This window comes from Lampetra planeri, chromosome 4 (genome assembly GCF_965212315.1).
Source record: "Lampetra planeri chromosome 4, kcLamPlan1.2.h2, whole genome shotgun sequence".
Taxonomy (NCBI): Eukaryota; Metazoa; Chordata; class Hyperoartia; order Petromyzontiformes; family Petromyzontidae; genus Lampetra; species Lampetra planeri.
The window spans coordinates 153,059-176,892 of NC_136110.1; the positions used below are offsets into that span (position 1 = coordinate 153,059).

General features: G+C 54.0%; 2 protein-coding genes across 5 annotated transcripts; one reads left to right on the forward strand and one right to left on the reverse strand.

The window, feature by feature from the left end:
• Positions 1 to 666: 666 nt before the first annotated feature.
• LOC144717501 (V-type proton ATPase subunit e 1) lies at positions 667 to 7,957 on the forward strand. The gene is made up of 4 exons (XM_078592880.1): positions 667 to 862; positions 2,338 to 2,385; positions 6,640 to 6,748; positions 7,144 to 7,957. The coding sequence occupies exons 1-3, from the start codon at positions 759 to 761 to the stop codon at positions 6,731 to 6,733; spliced, it is 246 nt and encodes an 81-aa protein (XP_078449006.1). The 5' UTR covers positions 667 to 758; the 3' UTR covers positions 6,734 to 6,748; positions 7,144 to 7,957.
• A 751-nt stretch (positions 7,958 to 8,708) lies between these two features.
• On the reverse strand, positions 8,709 to 21,451 carry ENTPD4 (ectonucleoside triphosphate diphosphohydrolase 4). 4 transcript variants are annotated; one of them, XM_078592875.1, is made up of 13 exons: positions 21,363 to 21,451; positions 16,953 to 17,063; positions 16,367 to 16,642; positions 15,411 to 15,616; positions 15,074 to 15,224; positions 14,510 to 14,613; positions 14,342 to 14,410; positions 13,495 to 13,649; positions 12,455 to 12,648; positions 11,257 to 11,620; positions 10,789 to 10,874; positions 10,194 to 10,355; positions 8,709 to 10,035 (listed from the first exon to the last, which is right to left on the reverse strand). In XM_078592875.1, exons 2-13 carry the CDS (start codon positions 16,964 to 16,966, stop codon positions 9,795 to 9,797), a joined length of 2,022 nt encoding a protein of 673 aa, XP_078449001.1. In that variant the 5' UTR covers positions 16,967 to 17,063; positions 21,363 to 21,451; the 3' UTR covers positions 8,709 to 9,794. The 4 variants fall into 4 exon arrangements, with proteins under 4 accessions (XP_078449001.1, XP_078449002.1, XP_078449000.1 ...); XM_078592876.1 differs by lacking the exon at positions 21,363 to 21,451 and adding an exon at positions 20,829 to 21,225 and having other exon boundaries at positions 16,959 to 17,063; XM_078592874.1 differs by lacking the exon at positions 21,363 to 21,451 and adding an exon at positions 20,829 to 21,225.
• Positions 21,452 to 23,834: the final 2,383 nt, after the last annotated feature.

Here is a 23,834-nt window from a genome sequence, read left to right on the forward strand (position 1 = left end):
CTTTTCACACCGTACGTAGCTAACCTTGCTAATCGGAGGTGCGGGGGAAGGCCAACAAACTAAACTCAAAAAGCAGTTCTAAAGAAATTAGTTTTCAATTTATACCAACGAGAGAGTTGAGTAACAAGGAACACGTCCACACAAGTGACGAATACAAAATAATCGGCGGCGTGTGGAATATAAGCAACAAAATACATTGATAGGAAATTTGCCTTTCATTTGTCCCTGCAAAATGTGTACACATTCTATTAGCCCAACGACCTGGGAGTGCATACTTTCATCAGAATTGCAATCAAACTGGGCCGCTTTTAACATTCGGCGTCTCATCAGCAGAGTAGCTTGCTGAAGATCTGCCACATGCAGCTCGTATAAAAACAGACTCGGAGCACGTGTTGGCGAGCAGCTATTAAGACCGACACGGCGCACGAGGGGGTTGTGTGGACAGCACCACCGCGCAGTTCACGTGAGTCGATCGGCAAAACGAAATGTCGAGTAGACCCAGCACCCTCTAGAGCCCCCTATGGTAGGGCACTCTTCTGCCGGCAGTGGCGTGGGTAGGCAATTGCGGGGCTGCGCCTGGACATGGCTTGAGACGATCAGCTGAGCAGGGGTATTAACGCGGCTCTAATTCCATACACTGGATAGGCAGCCACGCCCCCGTGCCAATCCGCGCTGGGAAATGTAGAGCACGTGCGTGCATCACGTGACACGGGGCGATCTTCTCTCGCGGTGTCGCTTCTCGCCGCCGTGTCGCCAGGATGGGGTACCACGGCCTCACCATCCCCATCATCGTCATGACGGTCTTCTGGGGCATCATTGGCTTCGTCGTGCCCTGGTTCATCCCCAAGGGGCCCAACAGAGGGTGAGTTCTCGGCAAACCCTTTTCGGGTCGTCACGTCGCTCCGGCCGGGAAGGAGGCGGGGTGGTTTCCGCCCCGGCCGCTTAGGCAAGGGCGCAGGCTACGCATGGACATTTGAGGCCTACTGGGCAAATATGTTCTGTACATAACATCTGAAATGTAAATACCAGTTGTTTGATATACGATAAGGACGGCTGCTTGCGTTGTGGCCGAAACGTCGTGATAATTATTTTATTATGTTTTATTTTAATTATTTTATTATTTCCATTCTCCGTGACTTTACCGAAAGAACCAAGAAGATGAATCCCTGCAGTCACGAAAGCTTTAAATCGAAATGTATACGTTAATAGTGAAAGCTTACACTGGTAGTCGTTAGTACAAATGAAAACTATGTTTTATCAGTATCGCACGTCTCATTCGAGTTAAGTACGTGGTGTGAACATGAGCATTGGGGATACAAAGGACGTTGGACTGGTCACCGCCGTAAGGCGCTCTGCTCGCTAACAGCGCCTTGGCCCGGCAGTCTGTAACCCTGCACGGGACATTAGCTACGGAATTCGCCTCCTTCCCATATCACCTCCATAAAATTCTTATTTACATATCTCAGCAGCCTTCAAAGAGTCCATATCAGCGGCAGCAGCAGCCGCAGCATTGATTTAACGCAAGCCAAACGCTGGACCGGTTTCAATATTCATTGTTTCATCAGTGGAGTGGAGTGTTTAATCAGCTCGCTTGCTCCAATAGGTTGTGTTTTCGGCATTTGTATAGCGTATAATTCTTAGACCAGCAGTGGCGAAAATAATTTTAGCGAGAACCTATTAAGACCGACTAGAATGCGTTACCCGTTGTGTGCTTTGTCAAATACGACCAGCACGGCTGGCTACGTAGAGTGCGAAAGAAGTTCAACATAAAGTGCCGAGTCGACCGAAGTGGTGGCCCGGGTCATGTTCAATTTCCACTTGTGACTGATGTTACCCATGGCTGGGATTCGAACCCAAGTGTGTTGCAGTGGTTCTTGCATTAAACCTGACTCCAAAATAATAATTATGGTCGTTGTGGAGAAGAATAAATAACTAAATATATAAAAGTGTGTTTTTTTTCATGTGGACGGACAGATATGGGAGGCGGATTGCTTCATCATTTCGTTTTTTATATTCTCAACAACGACGCTGGGAGTTGTTGGTGTTGATTGTAATCGAGCTTTGTGTTGAATTCGCACCCAATAACGAACAGAGGAGGGTCCTTGCATTTGAACATCTGGCGTTCAGCATTGGTTCAAAGAAAGCCACACTGCTGATGAGACAATTAATATTAAAAGTGGTCCAGTTTTCTTGCATTTAACTGATTGTGCTGAAATTGTGTGCTCCCAGAACCTGGCTTGCTGATGGGATGTGTAAAAAACAGTTTTTTATACGTGGAGAGACAAATATACATTTGTGTGCTTATGATTATTCCTGACTCCGCTCTTCTTTCCACAGAGTTATCAACACCATGCTGGTGACATGTGCCGTTTGCTGCTACCTCTTGTGAGTTCCACAGCACTCTACACTCACCACTCCACACAGATGGATTTACTAATCCATTGCTATACTGCCACTTCCTGGCCACCTTGCAGTACGGGCCTACAACACCGATCTCCAGGCACTTGATAAGATCAGGCACGTTGAGGGTGGTGGTCGGTGTGTGTCATTGACTTGCATATTTATACGTAGTGAAAGGTCTATTCATTAAACACTGCTATCGTAAAGGGCTGTATGCAGGTAATGGCTGTAAGTGGGTAATTGTCAGTGGACGAGACTTGTGGTGGAATAACGGCCAAATGATTAAGCACGAATGAGAGCATGACCATTGCTAAACGCGGCTATGAGGTCAGTAGCTATGCAGGACCGGGATGGATTGTGGCATCACATGGTCATGAGGAATGGCCATAGCATGGGCACACCTTCATCCAGCAGTGGATAGACCATCATTCGTGATGGTGAAGAGGGCCTACTTAAAATCAAAAATCCACAAGTTATTTTCTGGTTGAGGGTCAATTCAGCCCATTATCCATTCGGGGTACATACAATTAATACCAGGCACTGCAGAAGTACACCATAATTATATGGTAAGACTAGTCCACACTGTATGAATATGGAGTGGTTAGTAATAGTTTTCTGTTGCATGAGGTGCTACAGTATGATACATTTTTACACCGCACGCATAAATCCTTTTCCAGCGCTGTGCTGGACTTTTAGCACAATCTCCGCGGAGGTGTTGTGAACGCTGCAGTAAAAACGACATGGTCACTGAGCGATGGAACATTCACAACGCGGGAAAGCAACTCGCGGTGACGTTGAGCTGGGGGCAGCTGAGCTCCTAAGTGGTGGATAGCGGTGCCTGGGTGACTAGCTGATAGGCTAAGTCGTTCATTGGATGTGTTTCTATCTTACTGGTTGTGTAACTTTGAGGCACTCTGGTTGACTAGATGGCTTACTTCTGGTTGGATACAGTTGGTGTCTTAGTGACTGGCCTTTACGACCAGTAAGTATGTGTGTGTTGTTGTGTGTGCTGTTGGTAATGCTTGGCGTATTGCCGGCTGGCTGAGAGGCTGGCTGGGTGGGTGCGTTAGTTGTGTTCGGTAAACACCGCCCTAGCCGGACCTGTCCAGTCTCCCCTCGCCTGTGTCGCCAAACCTGGACCCCGCCGCTCTGGGGCGGCAGCAGAGGACAAAGAGATCGGAGTCAGGAGACGATGGCGCTCGCTCAGCCGACCTCTGCAACACACAAATCACTCATTCATTCATGAATTATATTTGGGTTACAGTGCGAATAAAGTCCAATATACACACATAGATACGCACATCATCCTCGTAGACCAAACAAGTACATACTGCACTTGAACGAAGACACCACATTGTTTATGTTGTATTAGCTTCATTTGCAGCCTCGTTTACTCACTTGGTCTGCGTACAATTGTGCAAACTGTGTAAATCACTAATAATTATTTTAATTTTACTTAAAACTTTCCCGCTTTTTCTCTCTGCCTGATGACGACCGCTTGTGTTGCGATCGAAACGTCGTCAGTTTTGAAATAATTTTTATGTTATATTATATCTACGTGACTTTAATGAAAGAACCAAATAATATGAATTGTTATCATGCACGTATCAAAGGATGTATGGTGGTGATCATAATTAAGTTAAATCTACGAGTCGTTAGAAGCCTGCCAATGTTTTGTGATCATTGAACCGAGTTCTGTAGCAACAGCAGGCGGAAGGGAGCGAGTTCCAATCCTGTTTGAGACCGACTCGGCCCATCATCATCTTTCCCTCCGGGGGCCAAATGAATGAGTACCACTGTGTGGGGAACAGTGGTTGTATATACTCGCCCCCGCCATAGAAATGTTGGGTTTGCACCACTGGCTCCGAAAAGCCCTATAAACAGATGATGAGCAGAAATGGCCATTCGAACAGCAGCAAGTCGCTTGTGTTGTACCGGAGCTTCGCCACCGGGTGGCGCCCAAAGACCGGGAATCGGGGCAAAGATTCACCCAGGAAACCTTCCCGAGTCTTGTGGTCGTGTTTTCGAGACTTGGCCAAATCTCTTTTCATGAGAATTTGTCATCATGTGGGAGAACCGGAGAAAACCATGCGTACGGCTGCAGCAACCAGCAATATCGACATTCTTATAGCATTTGTTTATGCAGGAATGCTCCAAACTGATTTCAGTTTATCTGAGTCTCATCAGCAGGGTGTGGCCTCTTAAACCGCCGAGAGATTTGCTTGGTGTTATAGGCAGTTTTATACTAACGCTACGGAGTGCATTCAATGCAGTACAGCAACTTTGTGCAAGATTATCAAGTAACAACAGCACGAGCTGTGTCTCCATGAGGATTGGTAACCGATAACCATTTTCAGAATCAATAGGCCGTTCCAAAGGTCAGAGACTGGTAACGGATTCCAGTGGTGTAACAAACGCACTGACTGGCATGCGTGTACGTACACTCCGCATGGCGGCAGGCCTGAGGGTAAATCATCTATGGGCAAATAAAAGGTAAACATGCAGCCCTGCAATTGCCAGAGCACATCACTGCTGACGGAAAGCGCCTCCACTCGAGGCAGCTCTAGATTTGGCCTACTCTTCCATTGTCGACTCAACTGCTGTGCGGAGAGATGGAATCGAGCCCGCAACCTGTGTGTTCACCATTCCACCACCCCTGGCGGCAGCTTGCTTCGTTCCTCAGTTGAGAAGCTCAACACGTCCGGTTTGTTGCTCGAGACGTTCCTACGTGTGGCAAACCGCTAACCGTGGTTTTACCGGTGAACTCGTGCAGTTTACCAGTCGGTTCACACGCGGTGCTCCCTGTCCTGTTGCGGTGCCGAGCACAAACATGAATGATCGTGCTCGGGATTCTCCGCTGAAAACCCCAAATATCTGGGTTCATGGCCTGGGGGTTGTTTAGTCTGGCGCGAGTCCCCTGCTCGTGGCCTGTCGCCGTGATGCCCTCCGTCCTCCGTCCTCATCATCGCGACCCCCGTGGCCCCGTGGCCCCGTGTCTCCCCCCGATCACCCTCCGCTAATGGACGCAGAATTGAGACAAAAAAAATACAACCCCTGTATGAAAACAACAACAGAGACAGACGTTCCGGCCTCCAGCGTTTGGGTGGTGGTGACATTCGTTTAGCAGGGAGTGGATTACAGTTGGAGGAAGAGAATGTGGGGAGCAGGTGTGTGAGAGAACTACGGATTTCACAGCAGTGTAGAGTTGCGGTGAGTAGATATTTGATGGTCCTTGCCTACAAACATTTGGCAATTCATCATGGTTCAAACGAGTCTTACTGCTGATGAGATGGTAAATATTGAAACCGGTCAAGTCTTTATTTTGTTGAACCAATGCTGGTGAAATTATCCACTACCATGTAGGCCGTGCGGCTGATGACCGGGTTCTCAGGTGTAGCGAGTTGAGAACCCGGCGTGGTCACCTCTGGGCCGCCACGCCGCCCGCCCGGTACACGCCAGACCTGCCGGGCTGTGGCCGGTGGTTGGGTGAGGAGGATCGCTCACGGGGACGCTGTTTGTTTTGGGTCGTTCAAACAACAACAAACGGAGGCATCAGATCTGCATCGCCACCACCCGCTCCAGCCCCTACTACCGCCCCTGGGTACGAGAGGAGGAGGACCAGGGAAGTGGAGACCCCGTTGAGACCGCCACAGTTCAGTTTGGAGATTATTTGTCGTTCTTTTTTTTATTTAATACGGGGGGGGGGGGTGGGGGGCTCGCCGGAAGAGCGCACGGCCTGCAGTCGGAAGGTTGCGCGTTCTGACTTTGGCAGCGGTAGGGGGGGGATGATGAGCTGGGTCACCCGGTCAACTCCCCCCCCCCCCCCCCACTGTGTGGGGAAGATCAACAGTGAATGTCCTCTACATTGACTTAACCCCTGTGAGTCATAGGAATGTTCAATTAATACCACTGGTGCAGGGATGTTCATGGCTCTGCTCATTTGATCTCGGTGAATGCCACTCAACGTCTCGAGCCGGGGCCATGTGCGGTTAATCTGTGTTGTGTTGTTCGTGACACCAATGCCACTCTCCCCCCCTCTCCACTTCCTCCCTGATTTCTCTCCACTCTCCCCCATTCTTTCCCCTCTCATCTCCACTATGTCTCTCGCTCCTCCACTCTCCTCCCCCCACCTCACTCTTCCCCCCCCACCTCACTCCCTTATCTCTCTCCCCTCTCCTCTTCCTTTCTCTCCCACCTATTTTCCCCTCTCTCGGCCCACCCACCCATCTCCCCCTCTAGCTGGCTCATCGCTATCCTGGCTCAGTTGAACCCGCTGTTTGGGCCGCAGCTCTCCAATGAAACCATCTGGTACCTCAAGTACCAGTGGCCCTGAGGAGCGATGGCACCGGTACGTGGCTCCTTGGACACTCGCACACACGTGGGTTCAGGTGTTGCTGGGGTGGTGTAAACACCATCGACGTTCCATGCCGTCTGCTTCGGTGGACGTCAAGATACCTTGCTCCAAAATGCGGAGGTCATTGTGTGCCAGAACTACGGTCCACATGTTTTAAAGTCAAATATTACACCGCACAACACTCAATTGGGATTTCACACGGAAGCAGTCATCGCCCCCTATCAGCAAACGCCCGCTCACTGCCAGGTGCTGAGTGGCCGTGCCATACAGGGGCAGCAGGAGCAGGAGGATGGCTCTTACAGAAAGATCACTGCTGCTCCTGCGACGACACAAAGCCCATCCCCACATAACTGTAAATGTCCTCACCCCCCTGCCTTCTTGTTTCTCAGGAATCCGGTGACACCACCTACTGAAGACGGGTTCCACCAACTCCCTGGTTTCCCGGATCCGGTGAAAAATGTGAATTGAATCTTTGGTGTAATTTGAGATTTTGTCCTCCCATTCTCTCCTGCTGCCCAACCCCCCACCCCCCCCCCCCTGTGTGACTGGTGTACATTTTAATGCTGCCCCTGCCCCCCTACTGTGCACCCACAATTGTGGACGCCCTCGCTCACTTCCTATCACCATGGCGCAGAGTAACGAAGCGGACGCTGCCACCACCTCCTCGCGTCCGTCCCTCCTTGTAAACGACGCGTTCTTTACGCGTCCCTTCGACCACCACGCGGCCTCGTGGGCATGCAGCCTTCTTAAAATAGTCGTGCATCGAACGAGCACCGCTAATAGAGAGGGCCCTTGCCTGTAAACATCAAGCAAGCCAGACTCCCCTGCTGATGAGACACTGAATATCAAAACCCCTCTAGCTTTGCTCCTATTGAACCAATGCTATCAAAAATACACACTCTCAGCAGGCTATTTGGCTGATGGATGTGTAAATGTTGGCAGTGTTTATGTAGAAAGACAAGAGGTGGAGAAGCAGTCTGCCCAATTGCGTTCTCCACGATGCCACTGGTGGGTCTGGTATGGGGCGGCCTGCGTCCACTCGGTCTCACCGCGTCGCGTGTCGGCACCATTCCCAATGACGGTTAGATTTTTTAAATGATTTTTTCTGTGGCAATGCTTTTCCCATCTCGCTTGTCTCATCCCGTGCGGTCTGATTCAAACCATCGGCTTGAGAGCAACATTACCATAAACCTTAAAACACTCCTTTCCTGCGTGCGGGATCTTCCTAAGCCATTCACCGATTCTGCCAAATCTCAGAAGCTAAGCGAGTTTAAGTCTGGCGAGTACTTGGGGTCGGATCCCTGGGAACACCAGGTGTAGCAGGATAAGTGTTTCTGCATGTGGGAGGAAATTAGCAATTCTCAAAGACCATTCATCAACGTTGGAGCAGCTCTATTTGGTGTCTAGTCTTAAGAGCAGATAGTGGCATGTCGTGGTGGTCGCTGCACATCTCCTGAGGTGCATTGGAGGAGGTGGAAGGCATCGGTGACATGAACATCCAGGGCCACGGTCGATGTTTAAACGCACGGTGCCACTAACTGTGCCTCGCTGCAAGCGCCTGGGTTTGACTAGACTCGGGTACCTTTGAGTTTATTGTATGTTCCCCCTTTGTTCTGCATGGGTTTCCTCCAATTGTTAATTAAAACAGTAATTGATGTTGGCCAAACATCCTAATGCTGACATACTCCCTGAGCATCACCCCCTACTCAACTTGGCAGGATCTTCCTAAAGTCATGAGACTCGGTGAGGCTTCCCGGGGTGAACACGCTAAATCAAAATTGCCCAGCGCTGAAAGTGAATAAGACCGACTTACCACCCTTGCCAATGTGTCCCAAGTTCTTCAGTGGTGTGGAATATTTGTTTGTGCTGTGCCTAGGCTAGCGTCGTGTTTGAGTAGCTGCCACTTCACGGTGTAAATGTCGTTGGGTGTTGTGAACCACCCAGAGAGTGCCGCTGGTTGGGAGGTTGTGCGCTTTATTCCGTCCGCAAGATTCACGCCCGCGCGCTCTTTCGCCACTCAGTAAACGTCCGGGAGCCAACCCCCCACCACCCTGGTCGCTTCCACTTGTGTGTCCGTGCACATGGGGGCGGAACGGTGGCGCAGCAGTTAGCACGCTGCACTACGAACCCTGCTGTGTAAACATCACCGCGAGGGAGACAAAGGCGGCCGGACGTGGTTGATTCCATCCACCCCCTGGTGCTGTGCCGACCTTCATAGGTACCACTCGCTCGCAGCACTTGCCCCGACAGTCTGTTAAGGCTATACGGGGTTGCCAGTGCACTGAATGTCTTGGTGCTGGAATGAGTTGCCTGGCCGCCTTTGTCTCCAATGCTGTTTACACACTGCACCAGATATGTATTTGAGGCTGAGTCGACCTAGGGGAGGCAGAGGATGGATTAAGAGGTCACCGGTGTTGGCGTCGAGCTGAGAGCGAACCCGGGTTGCCGGGATAGTAGCGCAATGCATTAACCCGCTACGCACGCACACACACACAATGGGAGAGGTACCTACAACCAGACGTGCAGAAATTCTCTGCAGCATTCATTTCACGCTAGCAAATATACACACACATCACCGTGATAAATTATACAAGCAGCGCACTTCCAAGCATTGGGATGATTGCTTTCTCTCTATAGATCTCTCTCCAGCCGTCTCTCGCCGCCCCAACAGCACCACTAGAATGTACATCCAACGTTGCTGTTAATGAGTGCACAGGCGGTGCAACTGCACCAGCTCTGCAGTGGGTGCCAGATGCCTGGCTACAAGATTCTGAGGGGAGGAGTTAATTAGACAGGGTCGGTTGTGCGGGCTCGTCCGTGGGAATAGTGGTCTGGGTCCTGCACCGCACACGGTGGTCAACGTCAATCGGCCGTCGGCGAACGGGCTTCGATGTCCTCACGACGGCGATCTCCAACGATTCTCTACGATCCCGAACACCGGCCAGCGTCGTGGCGCAACCGCCGCCGCCTTCCTGCCGCCACAACTCCGACCTCCCGACCCCCAGAGGCTGGACACCCCGAGAAGCCCCCTCGCTCCTACTCAGGGGGCACCGCCCTCTTCCATCCACAGTAGCGCAGAGGAGGCGGACGAGGCAGGGGAGCTGGCCGCCAGGCGGCGGTGGATGCGACGCAGACGGAGGAGGTACAGCAAGATGGCGAGAGCGACGACGAGGAAGCAGGCGGAGAAGAGGTGGGGGTTGTAGAGGAAGGAGGAGTAGCGGCGCCATGGAGAGCGGGGCCCACGTGGCCCCTCCCCCACTCCCTGCTGCTGGTTCATGTCCCTGTGGGGTGGTGAGCGACGATGATGATTACGCGTTTATAAAAACCCTCAACGCACAGGCTCTGCACTGCACCCAGTTCCGTGTGCCCCGTGCTCGCCGCGGGTCCCTGTGCGGCACAGTCGGCTATGTACAGTGCGAAATGAGTTCAACATGCATACCTGAGTGGTAAGAAGCGTGTGCGGTAGAGGATGGCTCCCAGCGTCCACTGCACCTCCTTGTCATAGACTAGCTGCGCGGTGCGGAGCCCAGCGTAGCTCTCGGGGAAGCCCAGGCCGGAGTGCAGCATCTCGTAAACCCACGCCGACTTGAAGCACTGGTACCTGCGTCGCGCCGCGGCGGTGGTGATGGTTACAACGCTCTGCCGAGGAACGCCTAATGACTTTTATACTTTGCCATCGTAGCGCCCCTAGTGGACACGGCTGTCAACGCCAGTTAATTCGTCTACGCATCACTGCCGTCAGCCATGACCAATTCACTGCTAGATCAAGGCCTCCCCAAGGCATAACCATCCCTCTGGATCCTGCGTCTCCTTCCCGGCACGTCCCACCGTTGGCTGCCGCCACCTTCCCACGCGTCCGGCCCATGCCCACACCCAGTGTGCGACGGTCAATGTCACGGCGACGTCTCTAGCCTGCACGCGTTCCTGCGTCTGGCACGGGGGATTAATTCACAGCGTGCGTCTCTCCTTGTTCCTGTGTGCACTGTCGGTGTACCCTCGTGCGTGCGTCGGGAGCACGGCTCCATGCCACTCACTTGAGGCGGTGCGTGTCGGCGTGCGGCGAGTAGAGTTTGCGCTCAAAGCGCTCCACCAGCGTGCCCCAGCGCGTCGCACAGTACTCCTGCCGGCAGAGTACACGCAGCACGCGGTGTTCAGCTTACAGAGCACGCAATGCGCAGGCTGCGGTGCGCAGGAAATAGCACAGCACGAAACACTCAGGTGCACAGCATAAAGCGTGCACAGTACATAGCGCGGAGAGCACAGTTATACATAGCGCATGCATCGCATACAAGATTTGGCCATGAGGCAGCCCCACCAAAAAAATCAATGACGAATCAAAATACGGGTGACAAAAACCCATAGCCGACTCACGAATAGAATATATAGCACAGGGCATAGCACAAGCATGAGACCGGACGAGTGAATCGTTACATCATCGCAAGCCAAATCACTATCACTGACAAACTTGAGGCCCGGCGAGCCGTGGCGGCGCGAGCCCTCACCGCGGCGGCCTTGGCGTATCTGCGGGCGTCGTAGGCCCCGCCGATTCTCAGCACGTCCTCGGTGCAGTAGTAGAACTCGGAGAAGCCGTAGAACTCCCCGGCGCCGGCAAGAGCCGGCAGGTCCAGGGGCGGCCGCAACGCACCGGTCAGGAAGGGCCGCACGGCCGCCCGGCACCCATCAAAGTCTCCGGCGCCACGCAGGAGCAGTCGGCGAGGGGGGGTGCCCCCCCCGGCCCCCCCTCGCCGCTCCACCGTGTCCGCCGCCTCCGCCGGGAGGCAGGGGTCGTCCACGAGGGGGGGGGCCGGGGCGCCCCCCACCGCGGGGACGAGCGCCACGGACGGAGACGCCCGCACAGCGGAGGCGCTGGGACGGCACGACGGGTGGACGAGTTAAAGAGTGGGTGGGTGGGTTGGTGGGTTGGTGAGTGGGTGGACGAGTTAATGAGTGACGTAGTGAGTGGGTGGGTTGGTGAGTGAGGTAGTGAGTGGGTGGGTGGGTGGGTTGGTGAGTGACGTAGTGAGTGGGTGGGTTGGTGAGTGACGTAGTGAGTGGGTGGGTGGGTTAGTGAGTGACGTAGTGAGCGGGTGGGTGGGTTGGTGAGTGACGTAGTGAGTGGGTGGGTTGGTTGGTGAGTGACGTAGCGAGTGGGTGGCGGGGCGTGTTGTGAGCTGCAGTATGGTTGTTGAACACAGTCCGGCAGACCAAATCTTTGCCATGGGCAGAGGAATCAATGAGTGATGTTCACAGGAACGTTCACAATGGCAGTCGTAACTATAAAACTGACCGCGAGTGAATCGGTGCCAGACCATTGATCACCCGGACTGCTGCCTCATTGAACGCTTCCCAGTGCAATGTGACAGCAACACCCACGCTCCCTGAAGGGGGGCCCACACCTTCCCTTGACCACGCCAAACCGGAATCCCTCATTGGGATTCCGGTTTGGCCCTACGAGGAGGACGTGCCGTGCACGACCGGTTCACTCAAGGCAAGGAAGCCCGTGTTTAAACACCCGGTCACGCGTGTTTAAACACCCGGTCAGGAATGAGTGCGAGCATCTCGCACACTCGTACACCTGCTGGTGCTCACTCGCTCAGACGCGCAACGTAGACTTGCACACGTTTATATCTACTCGGGCACACTCTGCGCAATCACTTGCGCGTCCTCTTGCTCGCACACTCGCGACGCCACCTTGCTCACCGCGCGGTTCCGTTGTCGCCGTTCAGCGCCGCGGCGGCGTCGGTCGCGTTGAGCAGCGCCTGCTCGTAGCGCTGGCGCACGGCGTTGGCACCCGAGCCCAGGAAGGTGGTGACGAACACGCGGTAGATGTGCTGCGTGTGGTGTTCGTCGCAGCCCAGGTTGAACTCGGCCAGGGACGACTTCGCGATCTCCTCCTGAGACACGCGCAGACAAAGGTGCCCCCCCCACCCGTGTAGCCTTCACAATCCTGCAGGGGAAAGTGCCGTTGGGGGGCAGCGCCTGCAACAACTGGCACGGTGCACCCACGAGGAGGAGGAGGGGGGGGCGGTGGGGCCGACACCGCTCCTGGCCACCGTTGTCAAAGTACTCAAAGTCGACATTCAGCCCAGGAACCACTTCGGATATTCGTCACCGACGTTGGCCGTGAGCGGGAATCCGACCGAGTTGGCTGCAAGCAGGCGACTGTGCGGCCACGCGAGACCAGACGGTCGCAGCCGCGTGCGGTTGGCGTTACTCGCGAGCGAGTTGCTCGCGCAGCAATTTACGCAACGGGGGCAACTATGAGGAGGGAGGAGGAAGATAAGGGTAGGCCTCCGCTAAACGCCGTGGCACGCAAGCGGAGAGGCAGCACGTGCAAGTGGCCGGTAAGCGATGGGATGGGGGCGGGGGGGGGGGGTCGCCACCTGCCCGGGTTTGACCGACTGGACACTCCAGGAATTGGCGTCTGTGTTGGGGTGGCGAACCCAGTTGTACCGAGATCCGGTGCCTGCATTGCCGGTGCCAGCATTGCCGTGGACTTTATTGCAAGAGGCCGCACGGTGTTGATGATAGCCCCAGGCCAAGAAACATGTCTGGGTTTGGTCACCGAAAAAGGTAGCGACCCTTAGGGTAGGCGAGTAAGTGGTTAGGGGAGGGTGGTAAGCAGCTGTGGGAGAGTGTTTGTGCAAGTGGTGGTGCGTGTGTGTGCGGGGGGGGGGGCACGTGTGAGCATGTGTGGTGGGGGAGAGACGAGGAAGGAAAGGAAGAGGAGGGCTAGTGACCTGTGCGGCGCCGCTGCCGAAGCTTACGCTCTTGGGAACTTCGTACGCGACCTGCGTGGACGCGCCGCCCATGTCCAGGATCCCCACGGTGCGCTTCCTGCCCCCGCCCGCGTGGGGGGCCCCCCCGCCGGGTCCCACCGCCTCCTCCCCCTCGTCTGGGCCATTCGCAGGTCACAATGAGAGGAACGGAGGTGAGAGGACACAACAAGGCACAGAGACCTATCGACAGATTGATAGAGACCCATAGACTAACACGGAGACCCAAAGACAAGGATTTGCACATATAGGGCACTTACTTGAAGGCTTTCGCATCTCAACGCTTCTTAGATCTCGTCTCAACCATTCTATTTCCCTGGAGCAGTCTAGCCTAGGGGACCCCCAGTGGCAGCTATCCCAACTTGACATAAGTTGTACGCAGCACTGGCCTGCAAGTGGGAATCTGGCAGGCATTTAGCTCCCTAACATCTTGCCATACGCAAGAACAAAATAGTCTGTTAGGGGGAAATGTTGCCAAGTGTTTTTTTTCCAATTCAAATTATTTGCGGTGTAATTTTTCAAATGTGGTCAATTTTCACCAGGATGCCAGTGCCCATCGTGGTTCGGATAACATAACGGGATCTGTAACATCTATTGTGAAGCAGACAGCGCACAGTATTTATACGGTTAATACTGCAGTGTTAACCAGGGCAGCCTGCCACAGCCTCACCGCAAACCTCCGCAACGAGCGGCGAGCACGCCACCACCGGGCCGCGTCGCCTACGAACAACTGACGATGATTCCGGTGTTGGTAAAGAATGTTAGGAATGATGACGACGACCGATAGCGATGACGCCGGGCAAATCCTCACCCTCCTCCTCTTCCTCCACGTGATTGAAGCGATCCAGAACAAAGTTGATGCCAATCCACGCGTATACACCTGGGACGCACACGCGCACACACATACCACAATAACTCGCGCACATACAACCAACTGGGTTGGCACCACTGCATGAGATGCGTGAGCCAGTGACCTCACCCTCCTGCTTGCCCGAGATGACCTCGACGTGCGAGTCGGAGAAGAGGAAGTCAAACTCGAGCGGGATGTCGGTGCGCAGGTCCTCCAGGATTGCCTCCTGCAGACTGCAGAGACAGACAGTGAGACACAGTGGTACGGTCCACCACACTCTTCGTGACACAGTCCACTCACCTCCAATAAAGGTACACTGCTATTCACTAATGGTACAGTCCACTCTTCTAGTAATGGAATAGTCTACTTTGAATGGCATTGGAAACGCCACTCACAATCCCGAAGACACGGTCGAGTGTGCATGTACAAGAGACACGTACACCCACAAACTAAAATAACAGCCGCCATTCACCACTAAATGGTGGTGACGTCACCACAGCACTTGTACCGGGCTAGGTGCATTTTGAGGCCCTTGAGTGAAGTGTCAAAGGCTCGCTACTGGCAGTGAGTCGATGTTGGGCATGAATGGAACTCGGGTTCATCGTGCAGTTCGCGAACCACCTTGCCTACCGCTCCCCACACACACAAGACACACGCAGACACGCACGCCGCAGTAGCAGCAGCAGGCATCACCTGTCGGGCAGCAACCTCATGCCGGCAGTGCACAGGATGTAGAGCGGCGTCTCCCTGTGCTTGCCCAGGGGGATGTGCGACGCCGCAAAGCTGAGCAGCGGCCGGATGTAGTCGCTCGCCTTCTCGGGGCTAGGAGCCAGCGTGGAGATCCCTACCACAGCACGGCACGACAGCACAACATAGCATACAACATAGCACACAGCAAGGCAAACAGCAAGGCACAATGCAGCACAACACCGGTGGGGCGAGCGCAGAATATGAAAGAGGACAATGAACGGACCGTGCCGATGCCGACAATGACCCCAACGTGGCCGACCCGGTGCTGCCGGGCACTCACCGGGCTTGATCTTCTTCACCACGGGGTTGCGACTGCGGTCTCGCATCTGCCGGATGTCGAGTAGGTCGTGCGGGTTGCCATTGTGCGGCGGCCACACGTACACGAAGACACGCGTGCCGCTGCTACCGCAGTCCACCACCACGCCGTACGACAGCGCCGCGTCCAGCGTGTCCGTGGCCTCCGCCTGCAGCATGTGCTCCAGGAACCTGCACGCACCATCACCACGGTGACCACCATCGGTGACCACCACCGGTGACCGCCACCACCGGTGACCGCCACCACCGGTGACCGCCGCCGTTGTCACCACCGTCATCACTTTCACCACCGGCGGCGTCTGCATAACCATCACCATAACCACTACCTCCAATATCACCACCACTGTCAACGTTACCACCACATCCCATCAGCCACATGGCGGTTCCTTCTGGGAGTGCACCTTAGTAGCATTGGTTCAACACAACCAAATTCTGGACTGGTTTCTACATCGAGTGTCTCATCAATGCTCGTGATGGTAATAGATAACTTTCCATTACTTCACGGCACACACCCTCCCCAGACCCTCCATTATATTACCACAATCTCCTCCGCCGCCTTCTCTTTAATATTTCACAAACGCTTTTACTGCCCGGGCGGAGAGCGATCGCGAGCGCCGTGCCAAACTCCGCACGGCGACGTGGCACTGGCAGCAGCTGCCACGTCACACAACAGCGACACCACTCACCCAGCCACTCGCCCAGCCACTCGCGAGACCGCTCATGCAGCCACTCACCCACCACTCGTACCGCCAGCCACTCCAGCGAGCGCTCGAGTGGCCGGGTGCCGGTTGTCGTTAATACGACGGCACGTGCGTCGCGATGCTGTTCAGACAGCCGGCGGCCATTCAGCCGGCTACTCGAGCGCAGCACGGACTCTGGTACCGCGTGTGCCCGTTGATCCCCCCCTCCCCCGGCTCCCACCTCTCAAGGGCACGGCTCCCCGTGCGCTGCGCGCCGGCCGAGTGCGCCGCCCCCAGCACGTAGAGGCCGCACAGCAGCACCAAAGTGGCCAGCGCCAGCAGCAGCGCCAGCAGCCTGCGTGGCGCGGGGGGCGCCCCGCCTGCCCCCCCCGCTCCCAGGCAGCACGAGGAGATGGCGGCGGCGGCGCCCGGTGGTGCTCGCGGAACGGCGGCGGCGGCGGCGCACGCGGCGCAGCTGAAGTGCCACGAGGCCGGCAGCCGGCACCATGAGAAGAGCCTGAGGGAGCGAGAAGGTGGAGGAATGAGGAGGGGGGGGGATGAGTGTGGATGGAGTGAGGAGGAAGGAGACGTGAGGTTGCGAGTTAAAATCCTGCTTGGGGGGGGGGGTGCGGGTGCTGTGTGTAATGGGTTGTGTGTGTAATGTCTTTGTTGTTGGTGTATAATTAGTTGTGCACGTAACAGGTTTTGTATCATTTTGATGTGTGCATGTGCAATGGGGTGTATGTATAATGAGTTGTGTGTGATGTGTTGTGTGTATGCGTGCACGGTGTTGTGTATTGTGTACAAGTGCGTGCGTCCACGCGTACCAGCACCTGGCCATCAATCAGCTGCTCCCCCCCAGCAAGACTCGCCGTGTAGCCTGTGGCTCATCACTGCGCACCGCCTGGGCCTCCCCACGGCATCGCCACCGCGTCTGACTACAGACCAACATCATCACCATCAGCATTACTCACCCCATCATCACCAGCAGCCTTATTCTCATCAACATATTTTCTATCGCTACCATCAGTACAATCCTGTCATCATGCGTGACACCATATCCGTCTCCGAGATAACACCAACATCATCGTCATTATCACTAAAGTCTTGCAGGAGTAGGCTGTGGGGTGGATGCCGTGCAGGATATACGTAGTAGCTGTTGTAATGTCTTTGACAGCATCATAATCATCATTATTAACAACATAGCCAACAATATCAATTAATATAACCAGAACCCTATTGAAAATATCATTACCACCACTAGCATCAATTAAATAGTCATAACTGTCATGATTAACATCACCCTCATGAATAACATCACAAAAACATCATCACAATATCAGCATTAATATCATCATCAGCATCCTTCCCAGCGTCACCAATATTGTGACACGAACTCCACCAATAAATCCACCAGCCAGCACCGCGCCTCTGGACAGCGTCACAACTCGAAAGGCCACCACGCCTCTGAGCGGCGTCACAACTCGAAAGGCCACCACCACCACCACCACGCCTCTGAGCGGCGTCACAACTCGAAAGGCCACCACCACCACCACCACGCCTCTGAGCGGCGTCACAACTCGAAAGGCCACCACCACCACCACGCCTCTGAGCGGCATCACAACTCGAAAGGCCACCACCACCACGCCTCTGAGCGGCATCACGGCCACGCGTCACCGCACCTCCAGCTGCGCGGTTTCCCACCGCGTCACTCGATTACAGCGCAAAGTCAACAGCGCACACAGCACACACACAGCGTACACACACAGCGTACACACAGCGTACACACAGCACACGCACACACACAGCGTACACACACAGCGTACACACAGCACACGCACACACACAGCGTACACACACAGCGTACACACAGCGTACACACACAGCGTACACACACAGCGTACACACAGCACACGCACACACACACAGCGTACACACAGCACACGCACACACACAGCGTACACACACAGCGTACACACAGCGTACACACACAGCGTACACACACAGCGTACACACAGCACACGCACACACACAGCGTACACACACAGCGTACACACAGCACACGCACAAACACAGCGTACACACACAGCGTACACACAGCGTACACACAGCACACGCACACACACAGCGTACACACAGCACACGCACAAACACAGCGTACACACACAGCGTACACACAGCGTACACACAGCACACGCACACACACAGCGTACACACAGCGTACACACACAGCGTACACACAGCGTACACACAGCGTACACACAGCGTACACACAGCACACGCACAAACACAGCGTACACACACAGCGTACACACAGCGTACACACAGCACACGCACACACACAGCGTACACACAGCGTACACACAGCACACGCACACACACAGCGTACACACAGCACACGCACACACACAGCGTACACACAGCGTACACACAGCACACGCACACACACAGCGTACACACAGCGTACACACAGCACACGCACACACACAGCGTACACACAGCGTACACACAGCACACGCACACACACAGCGTACACACACAGCGTACACACAGCGTACACACAGCACACGCACAAACACAGCGTACACACACAGCGTACACACAGCGTACACACAGCACACGCACAAACACAGCGTACACACACAGCGTACACACAGCGTACACACAGCACACGCACACACACAGCGTACACACAGCGTACACACAGCACACGCACACACACAGCGTACACACAGCGTACACACAGCACACGCACACACACAGCGTACACACAGCGTACACACAGCACACGCACACACACAGCGTACACACAGCGTACACACAGCACACGCACACACACAGCGTACACACAGCGTACACACAGCACACGCACACACACAGCGTACACACAGCGTACACACAGCGTACACACAGCACACGCACACACACAGCGTACACACAGCGTACACACACAGCGTACACACAGCACACGCACACACACAGCGTACACACACAGCGTACACACACAGCGTACACACAGCGTACACACAGCACACGCACACACACAGCGTACACACAGCGTACACACAGCGTACACACAGCGTACACACAGCACACGCACAAACACAGCGTACACACACAGCGTACACACACAGTGTACACACAGCGTACACACAGCGTACACACAGCGTACACACAGCACACGCACACACACAGCGTACACACACAGCGTACACACACAGCGTACACACACAGCGTACACACAGCACACGCACACACACAGCGTACACACAGCGTACACACAGCGTACACACAGCACACGCACACACACAGCGTACACACAGCACACGCACACACACAGCGTACACACAGCACACGCACACACAGCACACACACAGCGTACACACAGCACACGCACACACACAGCGTACACACAGCGTACACACAGCGTACACACAGCACACGCACAAACACAGCGTACACACACAGCGTACACACACAGCGTACACACAGCGTACACACAGCACACGCACACACGGGAAAGGTCCCCCGTGTAGGCGACGCGGACGATCGAGGGCAAGTGTTTTTTAGCAATATCCTGGCTGGCCGCCTTTGTCTCCCCACTGCTAATGTTTGCTACATGGCGCGCTGGGTATTCATTCAAAGATACAGTACAAGCACACATTACATAGTACTGTACTTGGCGACACGTGTAACCAAGTGCAGTGTGTACAGTGCACACACGAGTACAGTCGACCCATGATCGCCGATACCCGGACATGAACCCCTCTGGCTCCGCGTCTGGGTCAGTAGGGAAGAGGAGGCCAAGCACCGCCAGAGCTCAGTCGAGCAGTGCGGGCCCGACCGCCGCCAGCAGTGGCGTCGAGCGGGCTATTGCAGCGCTGCGCCGTTCACTTTCGAGCTGGTCGAATGCGCATACACACAGCCATGTCCACACGGCACGGGGTACACACAGCCATGTACACACGTCATGTCCACACGGTACTACACACGCCATGTACACACGCCATGTCCACACGGTACTACACACGCCATGTACACACGCCATGTTCACACGGTACTACACACGCCATGTCCACACGCCATGTCCACACGGTACTACACACGCCATGTACACACGCCATGTCCACACGGTACTACACACGCCATGTCCACACGGTACTACACACGCCATGTCCACACGGTACTACACACGCCATGTACACACGGTACTACACACGCCATGTACACACGGTACTACACACGCCATGTACACACGGTACTACACACGCCATGTACACACGGTACTACACACGCCATGTCCACGCGGTACTACACACGTCATGTCCACGCGGTACTACACACGCCATGTACACACGGTACTACACACGCCATGTACACACGGTACTACACACGCCATGTACACACGCCACTACACACGGTACTACACACGGTACTACACACGTCATGTCCACGCGGTACTACACACGCCATGTACACACGGCACGGGGTACACACGGAGGGTACACACAGCCATGTCCACACGAGACGCGCTCGGAAAGTAACCCAACTGCACACACACGCAGCCGCGTACAGTGCGCGTACTGTACACATACTGCACGTACAGTGTGTGTACAGTACCGAAGTGCGCAGGCGAGCAACTCCGCTCATTTATCCGCCGCCTCCGCGGTGGTCGCCCCGCGCGGCCCGCGGTCGCCACTCACCCTGCGGCAGCGCCTCCTCCTCGCCGCCGCCGCCGCCGCCTCCTCCTGCCGCACGCCCAGGCGACGGCCACTGACCAACACGACGCACGCAGCCTCGCTGGCCGGCGTCGTTAAGGAGCAGCAGGAGGAAGAGCAGGAGGAGGAAGCAGAGCAGCAGCAGCAGGAGGAAGCAGAGCAGCAGCAGGAGGAGGAAGCAGAGCAGCAGCAGCAGGAGGAAGCAGAGCAGCAGCAGGAGGAGGAAGCAGAGCAGCAGCAGCAGGAGGAGGAGGTCGAAGAAACGAGGAGTCGGCCTCCCCCACCTCCTCTTAGCCGGGATGCCGTAAAGGAGCTCACGGCGCTCAGCACGACCACTTCGCGACACTTCACGACCGTGTGGCCACGTGTCGCTGGGAACACTGGGAGGCGACCGGCTGCGGTGGGGAAACTCGCTTCGCTGCTGCACCGATGCTGAACTTGACATCTATTAAATACAAAAAACTCCTTTAAAACGTTTTTTTTAAGCAACGTTTTTATTAACAACTTCGTTTAACTCACGGTCGAGAAGTGCGTCAATGATGCGGTGCCTGATCCACATCAACGCTTTTACTTGAATTAATTGATTACTTCCGCAACTCGTTGACACGGAGCGTGCGCGCCTGGGACACCGCGTGGCGCCTGCTTCTTGGGCGAGGCGATTCCAGAGTTTAGGGACCGCGGCGTTTTTTACGTACACAAATAAATATTTAATTAATAAGCCGTCCATACAAAATGTGAATTGCTTTAAAAGAGCCAATTCATTTATTAATCGATGCCGATTTTGATACAGGCATGCATTGTCTCCGGTGTACGTGTGCAACATTTTCTATTCATTGGACAACAGGAAGTAGACTACATTTAGATTGCAAGATTTGACCACGACAAACATAGAAGTCAAGTTAAGTAAAATCGTTGAAAAAAGCCAGACGTTCCGTTTGTCTGTCAACAACAACTATTATTATTAGAGCCTTTCAGAAGGCCTGAACCAAAAAGTTATAGAAAGTCGATCCCCTCCCCGAGATGTGGGGGTAAAAATGTCATCCAACAGCTCTCCAGAAATTGTCGACCCCCCCCCCCAAAAAAGAAATGTATTTTGTAGGCAAGTAACCCCCAATACACCCGATATAGTATACAGTACCTACACACCCTATATAGTATACAGTACCTACACACGCGATATAATATACAGTACCTACACGCCCTATATATACAGTACCTACACACCCGATATAATATACAGTACCTACACACCCTATATAGTATACAGTACCTACACGCCCTATATATACAGTACCTACACACCCGATATAATATACAGTACCTACACACCCTATATAGTATACAGTACCTACACGCCCTATATATACAGTACCTACACGCCCGATATAATATACAGTACCTACACACCCTATATAGTATACAGTACCTACACGCCCTATATATACAGTACCTACACACCCGATATAATATACAGTACCTACACACCCTATATAATATACAGTACCTACACGCCCTATATATACAGTACCTACACACCCGATATAATGTCCCTACACACCCGATATAATATACAGTACCTACACACCCTATATAGTATACAGTACCTACACACGCGATATTATAGTAGCTGCACACATGAGGGGGGAGAAGAGGACATCAGTGGGGGCGACGAGTTCGAATGTCGGCCTTAGTGCTGCGTGGAAGCAAATCATCAAATAATATTCTTTAAATACATGCCTATAAAGGGCAGCATACTTCAACAGGGATTAACCGTTGGTAGGGCTATTTTAATACACATAATAGACAGGAAGGACACGATCAAAGGGCTCGCATAATGCACGTGCATCATGTACGTTGACTCGGCAATCCCCCCCCCCCCCACTTTGTGCAAGAGCGCAGAAGCGTGGTCACCACATCTACGCCTCGATATAAGGAGTGAAACAGGTGGAGGACTTCTCCACAAATCGGGCTGTCGCCTGATGAAGCTGGTTGTAATTACTGGCGAAACGTCGTACTCAGATTGTGAATGTCGTGGCTTGGCTCTCCAACACACCGGTTAGTGCTGTACTAGTGACGAATTGCCCACGTTCTGTTTACGTGACAACCCTTACTAGTTGGCTGTGGCGGGTTTTAACGACACATTTATATATTTACGCGATTTCACCCAAAAACCCTCTATTATGAACGAAATTATGATTTACACATCCCACCGAGCACGCGGCTTTCCGTTTGGATGTGAATATTTGTTTTAAATCAGTGTTGAACCAATGGTGGGGCCCTCCCAGATGTTTATAAAGGCGATGACCCACTGCCCTGTGTTGACGCAATACTGCTGGGGGTAATGCACTCCCAGAAGGAAGGCCGTGGTGCTGATGGGATGTGTTAAACATACATTTATACGTGTTTGTAGAGGGACAGCTGTGGAAAGTGCATTGTGTGGTGTGTTCAAGTCAGGTGCAGTTGCCATTCGCCCCGAATGCGCCCGGTCTCGTCTGATCTGGGCAGCTCAGCTTGGATGGGAGGATGTATGGGAACACCAGGTGTTATAGGCTTGTGCTGTGAGATGGCCAGAGATTATGGCGGTGCAGCAATGAATGTTAAATATATCTGTGTGGAGCTCTGAGTGTGTGCGTCACCTCTGGGTTCTTCGCTTCTCCTACATGCAAATTCATGATGAGTGTGTGCGTCTCTCTGTGTACCATGCTTTGTGTATCTTTGTGTCGGAATCCTTGTTTTTTCTGTCCGTGTGTGTCTGTCAGTTTCTTTGTGTCTCTGTGTGTCTGTATATACGTGTGGTGTGTTTGTCTCTTTTCTTTGTTTGTGTCTATGTGTGTATCTTTGTTTCCGTAATATGTATTTGTGTGCGCTTGTGTGTGTCTGCCATTCGCCTTGTGCGTCTGTCTCTCGGTCACACCCGGTGCGGTGGGTAAACATCAGCGCTGGGGAGATAAAGACGGGCCGCCTTGTGCGTTGTGTGCGTGCTGGCTCACG

Excerpts from the sequence above, each read along its gene's own strand:
- ENTPD4 (XM_078592875.1), bottom strand. Across the intron at positions 15,225-15,410 it reads GGTGAAGAAGATCAAGCCCG|GGATCTCCACGCTGGCTCCT; the intron begins GTGAGTGCCCGG and ends GTGCTGTGGTAG. Across the intron at positions 10,356-10,788 it reads GCCGACACGCACCGCCTCAA|GTACCAGTGCTTCAAGTCGG; the intron begins GTGAGTGGCATG and ends GGCGCGACGCAG.
- LOC144717501 (XM_078592880.1), top strand. The coding sequence starts at position 759 with ATGGGGTACCACGGCCTCACCATCCCCATCATCGTCATGACGGTCTTC. Across the intron at positions 863-2,337 it reads CCCAAGGGGCCCAACAGAGG|AGTTATCAACACCATGCTGG; the intron begins GTGAGTTCTCGG and ends TTCTTTCCACAG. Across the intron at positions 2,386-6,639 it reads GCCGTTTGCTGCTACCTCTT|CTGGCTCATCGCTATCCTGG; the intron begins GTGAGTTCCACA and ends CTCCCCCTCTAG.